Source organism: Pteronotus mesoamericanus, unplaced genomic scaffold, assembly GCF_021234165.1.
Source record: "Pteronotus mesoamericanus isolate MK-2021 breed Mesoamerican mustached bat unplaced genomic scaffold, CSHL_Meso_final scaffold_21, whole genome shotgun sequence".
NCBI lineage: Eukaryota > Metazoa > Chordata > Mammalia > Chiroptera > Mormoopidae > Pteronotus > Pteronotus mesoamericanus.
Window position 1 is genome coordinate 13,557,876 of NW_026555310.1, and position 11,236 is coordinate 13,569,111.

The 11,236-nt window shown below is 37.2% G+C and overlaps 1 protein-coding gene across 1 annotated transcript; it reads right to left on the reverse strand.

Moving 5' to 3' along the window:
• Positions 1-3,388: 3,388 nt before the first annotated feature.
• ALG10 (ALG10 alpha-1,2-glucosyltransferase) lies at positions 3,389-8,829 on the reverse strand. Its single transcript, XM_054591257.1, has 3 exons — positions 8,513-8,829; positions 7,008-7,205; positions 3,389-5,283 (listed from the first exon to the last, which is right to left on the reverse strand). Exons 1-3 carry the CDS (start codon positions 8,693-8,695, stop codon positions 4,228-4,230), a joined length of 1,437 nt encoding a protein of 478 aa, XP_054447232.1. The 5' UTR covers positions 8,696-8,829; the 3' UTR covers positions 3,389-4,227.
• Between the last annotated feature and the right edge of the window lie 2,407 nt (positions 8,830-11,236).

Here is an 11,236-nt window from a genome sequence, read left to right on the forward strand (position 1 = left end):
TCCTTAAAAATCTAATAACCATCAATTCTATTTTAATGGTCGGAAGTTACTTTCCTGATTTTAAACAGCAATAATTTTAAAATCACATCCTATTATAAACATAAGTAAATATATGTGTAAATATTAAACACTATCGTAAATAAAAAATTTTAAACTAGATTAGAAAATTTAGGCAAAGTTTAGGACAGCTCTATGAAATGTGATTTATTCCCTAAAAGTAGCTAATGATTATACAGTAAATTTTTTCTAGGATATTCACTTCTTCCTATATTAGAAACTTTATTCAGTATCCATTTACTCAATATTTATTGTATAACTTATTAACTTTTTGGATATGAGGCAGGGGCTAAATTCTTTTTGAAATAAGGCTAGCCATGTCCCAGGCACTTAACAGTTAAGACAAACACTATACTCATTTGAAATGAGAACCAAAGATTAAACCATTTGCCTTATTGATTCCAAAGCCAAAATCAAATATAGAAAGTCCTGCCATGTTAAATGCTTTTTCTACAAGCCCATTATTCCTGTCATATGTACATTTCTGTTACAAAAAACTTTTTTCATGTTATTTGCATAATGTTTCACTTTTTAATGAAATGCTGATTGCTTTAAAGATATGAAATGCTCTCTAACTTAATGAACATGAACTTAATTTTTTATATGAACATTTTATTGAGAAGTGAGTCTACATAGATACAGAGAACATTTTGACAGTTGCCAGAGGGAGAGGGTTTGGGGGAATGGGTGAAAAAGGCAAGGGAGTAAACTGTACATATTGGTAGTTACAGAATAGTCACAGGGATGTAAAGTACAGCATATGGAGTATAGCCAATATTACAGTAACTATGTATGGTACCAAGTGGGTACTAGATTTATCAGGGCGACCACTTCGTAAGTTATGTAAATGTCTAATCATGGAGTTGTACACCTAAAATTATAATATTGCAATCAACTGTAATTTAAAAATTTAAAAAATAAAGTGCACCTAATATAATAGTCTCCTATTTAGGGCGTATAAATAAAAATTGAGGCTCTCTTTTTCTTTTTGTGTCTTCAATTACAAAGAAAAAAATCTAAAGTGGCAGTTCAACTGCCATTGGAGTCAGGCCCAGTGTCAGTTAAACTCAAACTAGAAATGCACTACAGTGTGCTACTTGTTAGACATCAACGGCATGACACTTTATATTAAAGTACTTTATGACAGACTAAGCACATTCCAGAAAAATTTCCTTTAAGAAAAAGAGGAAGTGGCCAGAGCGCTAACAAAATAATTTCTCTTGCCAATGACATGCTATGTTTAATCTCAGGAACACTACATTTCCAAGTAACTTAAACACACAGTCAGATGCATTAGAAAATATTTCTGGGCACCCACTAAGAGAAAACATAAATAATATGTGAGAAAATACAGCATACTCGAACTTTACTAATGCTATATAAAGATAATATATACACTATATCTATGAAATTTGACATAAGGGAAAAAAAGTTCACACAGATTTATTGTTGAACCTAAACATGTATGGACTAAATCCTTTTGACATCCTTTAATACAATCCTGCTTACAGACTTTAATATCAATAATTGCAAGGCTCCACAGGCTCTCTAGCTTATCAATACCTTTTTCATAATCACCTTTTAATCAAGAAATTAAGTCTAATTTTTTTAAAACTTCACATAGAAAATATCTATTTGATAACTTTTAAAATGTTTAAAACACACAAAGATCACTTAGGATGTGTCTCAAAGCAATGCGCTATAGCACCTTGTAATTCATAGTATTCTTTTCAAAAATGTTAAGTACTGTATTTTATGTACTTTATAGAAAACATCTAATATTAATCTATTTTCTCTGAATGCAGATTTTTCTCCAAAACACCTAACATAACAGGAACTTAAAAATTAACTGAAAGTCCTAGCCAGGTAGGCAACCCACCCATGTCTCTCTCCCCATCGCGCCCCCTCGCCCCCTGACCCTTCTCCTTTCCTCTCTCCCTCTGAAAATACACCCTCAGGTAAGGATAAAAAAATATTTAACTGGAACAGTGCTTCCCCGAGTCTAAGGGGTGGAATGGTTTTCCCATTTTTGCCAGACTAGAGAGGAAAAGTTTTGCCACCTCAGATATATTCCTAAACAGATACTTTTATATATAGTATCAGATGAGAAAGCTGTTTTTCCTAAATTACCCATTTTTTCCCCCCAATTTTAACTTCCTGGAATTCAGGTTGCCATTATAAATAATAATTTCTTTGAGTGGGCTTTCTTGTCAAATTTTTTAAAAAAAGTTTGGGTATAAATATTTGTCCTATAATCGCTGTTATAACTAAAAAGTCAATCTACTTTCTAAGTACTGAGTAGAATACAACAAAAGATTACTCTGTATTTATTACTCAACCATATTTGTAATTTTCACCTGTAACACAATTTTATATTTGCAAATGCAGAATACTTTTCAATTCCACTCATTATTTAAAACCCAGAGAAAACATTATTCAATATCTAAGACAAAGTCACTTGTTAGCACAGCTATTTTTACAAGTTTACAAACATAAGATGAGGTTCAAACATGAATTCTATTCACAGTTTTAAGTTTACATGTCAAAGTTAACATGTCCAAATAGTACTTTTCTGTAGAATGACAACCCAATGAATATACTCAAAATAGACACAGAATCCAAAACCAACACACAAAAATCCTCCCCAAAATGTTCCCTAATCTACAAAATAAGACTAGATCAAATGATTTCTAAACTTCCTTTCAATTCTAACTTTTTTTGTACAATGGAATCAAATACCAGTTGTCTTTAGTTTTGTATTTATGTGACCTTGAAAGTCAAGTTGTTTTAACCTCAGTGAAGATAAAACTTCATTTAAACTATCTCAGCAAAGTTATCTCCTACACCTTTATTAAATTTATCCTAAAATCTCCTTTGGTAACTTTAGTGGGTTGAAAAGTGTCCCACGAAAAGGTATGTCTCCCTGGAATCTGTAAACTTGACCTTATTTGGAAAAAGGGTCTCTGTAGGTATTACTGAGTTAATGTTGTTATGCGACCACCCCAGATTAGGGTGAGCCTTAAATCTAATGACACTGTCCTTGTAACATAAAGAGAAGACAGACGGATCTTTCTAAAGACAAGGGCAGAGAGACTGGAATGAAGCATCTATTAACCACGGCCCAGCAAGGGCCACAGACAGCTTCCAGAAGCTAGAAGAGAGGCATGGAACTGACTCTCCCTCACGGCTCCAGGAGGAACCAAGCCTGCCAACACCATAATTTTAGATTTATGGCCCCGAAACTGTGAGAGAAAGTTTTTTAAGCCACGAAGTTTGTGGCAATTTGTTATGGCAGCCAAAGAAAACTAATACAGTGACTTATTAAAAAAAAAAAAAAATCTCTTTTGAAAGTCATTATCATCAACACAGTTTATCTCTGGCCATTGCATATTTCACATTAGGAATTCATGAAAGGGCTTTGCCATTATCAAAATCCAATAATTTAAATCCTAGGTGGACATAGATGAGCCTCAAATTTCTGATATTAACTATTGATGTGAGTCCATTTTGCCTTATGGTTAAAATTATATTACGGAAATGTTAAGCATCTTTTCAATCAAGAATATTAACTGGTCATTTGTAAATATATTTTAAATATTGTTTACTGTTTTCTGAAGAGAATACATAAGTTCCAGTATTACTGTATTTTGCCGCGTATAATGCACTCCTGTGAATGCGCATCCTTATTTTTTTGCACATTACACACAGGATTATCATACCCATGGTATGTAATCATTATACCCATGGATAATGCGCATCCTTATTTTTCCCTAAAAAACTTGAGACAAAAAAGTGTGCATTATACATGGCAAAATGCAGGTATAATACATGCCCTGTTTTCTTACACTTGCATCTATAAAACATTTCCAGGCTTTTGAGTGGCCAGCAGTACCAGAGATATCCTGAGATAACTGTAAACAATTTTATTTTCCATTAGTCTGGTTTATGAAGCAAGTCTTAAAGTTTTCTAAGTTCTTTACCACTTCACTCCCTTGGATTTGTTATATATGTTTAAAACACATATATCCAATTCTTAAAAATAAAAAAATCTGATTGATCGGAGGATCACCACTGTGCCTAAAAGAAAGTCCACAATTTGTATCTGCTCAGCTGCTCCTGCAGAAATGTCAAATACTAAATCTGTCTTCAGAGTTCAAGACATCTGTGATATTACCACATAAACCTCTGAGTCTCCTGGCTATTTGGCCACTGAAAAGTCTTGTTCAGAAAGATATAAAATGTTAGGAAATTAACAACTGCATAGCAACCCAGTTCACAAACAAGTCTAGATATGGGTGGCAGAGGTATGTTAAGCCTATAAATAACATAAGGTAAAATAAAGTAACGAAATTCTAGCAGTTTCTGAGGTACTGTAACAGTAAATAAGCATATGAAAAACATTAAGTTCCAGAAAACTGACTTTGATTTCAATGAGTCAGCTATACTCCAACCAGCAAATATATAGAATGGAACTAACAAATATTTCATAATTTCATATCTTTGAAAAACTCTTTTCCACACATAGAATGTATAATGTCTATTATCTGCTAATAAGTACTTATGAGCATAAGTGAATTTCCAAACTAAAAATATAGAGACTGAAGTAAGCAGAAAAAACTGAATTCTACGTTTCCAAACTAAGCAAAGAAAAGCTTTCATTTTGCTAGGAGACAGCAGATGAGGAAAGGAAAAAAACAGAGTGAAAGAGAAAAAGTAGAATAGCTGAGGAAAATGGAGACAGGCTTCGTGGCTGCTCCGATCGCCAACGACAATCCCCCCATTAACTACAACAAAAACACAGAACAGAAACATTAGAAGGATGTATGGCCAGGTCAAAAGGAAAAGCATACTCAAGTTCTTAAAAGACATGGAATAAATCAAAAGAAACTGAAGAATTTTCCTGAATTCTGAAAATGGTCCTTTAATAAGAGGAAGCCTCTCTTCCTTCTTCTTTTGTAGCTCAGTTTTCCAAGCTTCAGTTAACTTTTGTGCAATGATGTTTCCTGCGCAGAACACTGCCCAGACAATATTTGTTTGACGAAACATGAAGCCACAAAATCCAAGCAGGGCTGATGTTTTATGATTTCCATAAAGACACATCAAATAGGCAAAAAGAGTAAAAAACATGGATCCTGCTTCTGTGTAATAAAGGAAGTTAAAAAAATAGAGTGTAGGAAATACTGCTAAGGTTAATGTTGACAAGATCCTCTGTATACTTGAGCCAGCCTAGGAGGAAAGAAATCACAGTTAGCATTTTTTTCATGATAAAACAAATATGCTTTTCCTGTTGAGCTAATGAAGAGACTCCTTAAAAAAAAAAGAAAAACCTACATGATTCCTATTCAAATAAAATTATTCAATATTAATTTTATTTCTGGCTTTGCAAAAACACAATACATATTTATAAGAACACTCTGGCACTTTCTAGGTACACCTATCAGCTGCAAAGCCACTAAAACAATAAATGAGGATGCCAACACTTCTATGGCCTAAAATACTTTGAATCATCCCACAACAGTTAAGGAGTTATTGTGTACAAGACATTGAACTGAATTCTATGTGGAACATGGAGAGACGAAATGAGATACAACACAGGTAGTCCTACTTCTTCAGGCTAACGTCTTAGTGCCTTCAATAAGCATTCACTTAGCCAACACCACCAATTTCTTTGATGGATATCTCTTGAAAACTCTGCACTGGAGAATGTAAATATGTATATAGCATGCATACCACCATATCCAATGATCTTACTAATTCATGAAATTACAGGTATTTTCTTGAAAATACTGGGTTCAATTTAAAGTTAAATATCTTTTCTTAGCCTTTCTCACATACCATTTCAGAATTTGAAAGTGTTCTCACTTCCCTGAATTGTAGCCTTCATTTACTCTAAATCACAAAATCAAATCATGCCAATGCCTTGATTAAAATGAAGGGCTGTCTATCACCTATTAAACTTCTACACATTTGAAGATGTTCGTGACTTCACTCCCGCCTACTTCTCCAGCCTCACATCTCTATACTGTTAGAATCCTCTAATTCCAAACACCAATTCCCTGCATCTACTGCTCAAACTTTCTTCTTGTGCCTATGCTTCTCCTGCCAGGATCCATTCCCACCCTGAAGCCCTATCTGTTCATCAAGATTCAGGTCGGGTACCGCCTTCTCCGCGAAGCCTCGCCCACTGCCGCCCGCGCCCCCCGCTCCCAGGCAGGCTGCCGGGAGTGCTGCGCTCCTTCTCTGCCCCCGCACAGCGTATTGTGCCTATCTCCCTCTCCTGATTTACGCTACTGAAATAATCTCTTTAAGTTAAACATAATTACAATATTATAATTAATACTTATTGAGTCCTTACTAAACTACTACATCAGGCACTAGTCTAAGCACCTTCCATCATTAATCTCCTTTACTGTTCGTAACAGCCCTCTGGGGTAGACTCTATATTATTCCCATTTAACAGGTGAAGACACAGAGTGACTGAGGGGTCATCTGCCTGAAGGAAGATAATTAGTAAGTGGAAAGAATTCAAATCAAGGCAATTAACCTCCAGAGCCTGCATTAAGTCGTATAAAAATCCCTCAGTTAAAGTCTGTTTCCACTATGAAAATGTAACTTTCTTAAAAAAAAAAAAAGAAAAAAAGGTTGCCTCATTTACATCTATAGTTGCAATGCTTAACTTATGGAGTTAGGTCAGTAAATATGAATTGAATGGGTCTGATCCCTGAACAAACACTTTCTTTAGATTTTATAAATAAAAGTTATTCAAGCATTTAGATATAAATTTCTTCTAAAATGGGGTGGGGGATCTTGTTTTATCTTTACACAACATACACAAAACTAAGTGTTAAAGACATTTCATTATAAAGACATTAAAGAAGTGTCATAAAATCAATTTATCATAATTGTGGGCCTAACGGCACATAAACTTATAAGTTATTTTGAAAACATACCTTGTGTCTGGGTTGTACCTTGCGAAAAAGCAAATACAGTAAATAGAAGTTGCCAACACTGAAAAGAAGATTCACAAATCTGAGCATTCCGATGGAGCAGACAACGTGTTCCGACCATCCAAAGATCCAGCCGGCAGGTTTGACCACTCCCACTGAGAGCAGGTATAAGCCAGGCAACGTGGTAATCATGGGGTCCCACTTAAAAATGAAAGGCTGACAATGAAGCAACAGCAAGGACTGGCACAAAGATGTCAAGCTCAAAAACATCTTTACCAACACTCAGGCATGTTTATTCTGGGACACAAATAAATCCTCAGCAGATCAGATGTCACCTCTAAGGAAAAGTTTTGCTTATAGTTCTTGCTTTGTGATTGTTAAGGTATCACCACAGAGTGGACAACAACTTAAAATCAGTTTCTATCCTTCTGAAAGCCTACTCTTCTGAAAGCTTGTACGTTGGCGATCAAATCGCAAATGCTCCCATTTTAAAAAGTGTGGAAACATCAGCTGGAACTCTGGTGAGTTTGGAGAGAAAGGAGTGTTTAAAAGATGAACCCATCAGCTCCATAATGAAAGGTAACATGTACTGAGCCAGGAAGTAACACCAAACCCTCTGCATTTAATCCTGCAACATGCCCTAGAATAGATACTTTTTTTTTTTGTCATTTTTATATGAGTAACCTGAAACTCAGAAATTTCAATGTCAAATAACTAGTCGATAAACTTTGAGATTTAAAATCAAGTTTTTGTCTAACTAGACTTCATATTTCTCACCACTACTCTACACTGCCTCACCAGAAGAGAGAAAACAATATGCCTACAGTTAGTCCTCACTTAACATCTGTGACAGGTTCTGCGACCTAAGTGAAACATCTAACGAAACCAATTTTACCACAAGAGTTAAGTTCCTACCACATCTCATCAAGGTTATAAGGAAAGTACTTGAACAAAGGAAGTTACTCCAGTGCCTGTTGTAATTGTTCTTTATCTCTTTACATAGTCAAACATGATGCCACTCCACTAGTTGCCACTTTATCCAGTTAACAAGAGGGTCCCAAAAACACTAAGGATGGAATTATGATAACTTGTCACTTCTTGGTGGCTGATGATATCCCCTCCTCACTCTATCGCATCCCCAAAACACAGTGAGGTGCCTGACAGATGATCTAAAGTGAAGTTTTCTGCTATTTCCCAGGAGCAGCCCACGGCCTCACACAGGGGTAGCGGAAGAAAAACTGAGGTAACTATGATCGGCTGCCATGAAAAGGGGCAGTAACTCAGCTCCCTAATGGCATAACATTACTTCCTAGGCGATCGATCTGCATTTTATTCATTCACTTAAACATTTCACAGATCTCAGAGACAGGAATAAAAGATTACCCAGTTCCGTTAAAGGCTTTAAGGCTGGGAGGGTAGAGCAAAGCGAACTAAACATAAGGCTGGGGGAACTAGTTCTGGGGCTGTTCTGGGCTTGTCTCAGGGTGGGGACAGGGTGGGGACCCCACCTGCGAGAGGGAGAAGTGGCCCTCACAGTAGCGCTGCGCCTGCGGCAGGTGAAAGATCTCGTCCATGTAGGGCTCTCGGAGCGCCCGGCTGAAGGCGGAGAAGAGGAGACAGGACACTAAAAAGGTACAGCTCAGAGCAGCCGAGAAGTAGTAACCCTCCAACTGCGCCATTCCTGCCCCCATAGCCGCTGCCCAAGAACCCAGTCCTGGAAAATCTGCCAGATTCTAGAGTCTGCTAAGCCGAGATTTAAACTTGGGCTCGAAATGGGCGCGCAAGGCGGGACTGGCCGGACTCGACTGAACATAGCCGGAAGGCAAAGGACGCTGGGAGAGAGCGGACGCTGAATTTCCGGAAACATCAGTTCACTGTTTCCGGAGTGACGAATTTAGGTAACGGACCGGGCTGTTGCCCTGTCAATCAGGTGCACCGGGGCTCACTGAGTGGTCAGAGCCTCCGAGGGGCGGGCCTCAGAGTCTGCCGGCGTGGGAGAATAGCGGCATCCTGCTTTGAAAAGCAAGAAACTGCTCATCCTGGAAGTTGGTCAGCTTTTTTTCCTGCTTGTTCCCCATCTCCTAACCAGGAGGTGGCGTCATTTTCCTACGTTTGCAGTCCCAAGCTATTAAAAATTTGCACATGCCCCCTCGCCACCGCTCCCCGACCCCAAGTTATTTCTGTATTTTCTTAAATGATGTGAATTACGAAAACCTGCGATTCCAAGGCATTTGATTTCATCAACTCTGGAGGGTGAGAGGGGAGCGTTGGTTGTGGAAGCTCATCTGAAGGCCTGGAGAGACTATTCACTGCTAATGAACTAATTAGAGGATTGTTTAAAAGAGATGCATTTCAATATGTCGATACTCTCAAAGGTGATTAGTTAAATCAGCATTCATAGTACACCCTGACAGCCAGATCACAGTACTCTATGGGAGCTGGGGAAAGCAATTATTTTTGAATTTGGGATGTTTTCCATAAGGCTGACTTTTTTTGTGCCTGTGATTGTTCTTGTTAATCTGTATATTAAAGCATTCCGTTTTTCCTACTAAATAATAAGTGGAAGCATCCTCATGGGTGGCATTATGTGTGACTTATATTTGTAGCCCCCAAAATGGCTTTCACAGTTTATGCAGTTAAATCTGTAGGTTTTTACAGACTATATGGACTTCACATATTCCTTGTATTGGGACTTGGGGACAGGAGGTGAAAGTATTTGAAGAATGGTGACGATAAAATGTCTTAGAATATTGCCTTGAGCATAGTTGGCAATATTTTGTAGGAAAATGATCTCATGGGTAACCTCAGTCAGGTTGTGTTTGTTAAGAATACACCAAAAAGGAGTCAGGATTTGTTTAGAGTTGCAAACCTCAGCTCTTTCTCTTAGTCAAAGCTAATTCAGACTCTCCTAATTTAGGCAAGTTTGTCAAATTAAATTGATTCCCTCTCTATTCAGTCTCTGTTATTGCCTAATTAGCAAGAGGGGTAAGAGGTGAATAAGGGATGGGACAGGAATTTATTAAAGCCATTGGAATAAAATCAGGTCAGGATCCTACTTTGATGTCTTAGCTTTGTTTTCCTTATTAGCTCCTATTTTATCAAGAACATGCTACCTGCTTCTGTTTGAGATTATGTCCCCATGATCCAATCTTCAAGAGGTTGATATGATCTGTAAGTAGTTGGCCTCAGATCCTATGACTTGCTCAGTTGTGATATACTTACTGGGGGGCAGAGGATATCTTTTTCTTCTACCGTTTTAAATTTTCAACTGGGAGCTCTGTAACAAAGACCGATCAACAAAAGAAAGGTATACAAATTAGTGTAAATTTTATCTGACTCTAAAGCCTTTGTAAGGAAATAAGGAACCCCAGAAACGCTTAAACCTAAGTGTTTTCATGCTTGGCTTTATGAAGATTGGAAAGTTGTGGAAGGATATGCTAGGACAAAGGGTAAAACTTAAGTGCTGTAACCTGGAGGAAACTTAGCAAGACCTGTTTATTCATATTCCTCTTTATCCTGTTAACTTTGAAAATCAGGATGCTTCTTTCCTCTGGGTGTAGGAAGGGCACCTTCCAAATGAAGATTTTCATGACCTGCTCCAGGGAAAGACCAGAAATCCCTTCCTGCACATTCCATTTTTCGAGTTCTTTTAGTTTTGAAATATTTGATATGCCAAAGTGCAGCATTTTGGGCTAGCATGTCCTGAACATTATCCCTAACCCCCACCCCATAATACTCTGCAGCTTACTGGGCCTCCCTGGCCTCTTACTGGCCTAGAAATACTGGGCATTTTTTGAAAGTAGTAGAACAGGGTCAGACATTTCTGCTACACACTTCTGTCCATAATAATTGCCACCAATAGCTTACTTAAACATCCATCCTCTGTACATCATGACCCATTTAGAGAGTTTTGAGGAAAGTTTCTCAGAAACTTTGGAGGAAAGTTTGAAGGACAAAAGTTTCAAGGAAAAGGGGTTTTAGGATTGTGAGAGATCTTTGTTACTAATCTACTTGATTTTATTTTTCAGAAGAATCTGAAATTAAAGTGTTTTACCTGAAATCACATAGGAAATTAGGGGCAGAGCCAACGGTAAAAATTAGAATATCAGACCAAGAGTAATAAAATAATCCTATAACCTTATGGTTTAAAATAATCTTCCATTTATACTGAACTGAATGTTTCATTAGTCCCAATAACCTTATATTAACATTCTATGCCTTTATGTTTCCAT

Coding starts and splice junctions, on each gene's coding strand:
- ALG10 (XM_054591257.1), bottom strand. CDS start 8,695: ATGGGGGCAGGAATGGCGCAGTTGGAGGGTTACTACTTCTCGGCTGCT. Junction 7,206..8,512: donor GCCACTTCTCCCTCTCGCAG/GTGGGGTCCCCA, acceptor TTCATTTTTAAG/TGGGACCCCATGATTACCAC. Junction 5,284..7,007: donor AGGTACAACCCAGACACAAG/GTATGTTTTCAA, acceptor CTTTCCTCCTAG/GCTGGCTCAAGTATACAGAG.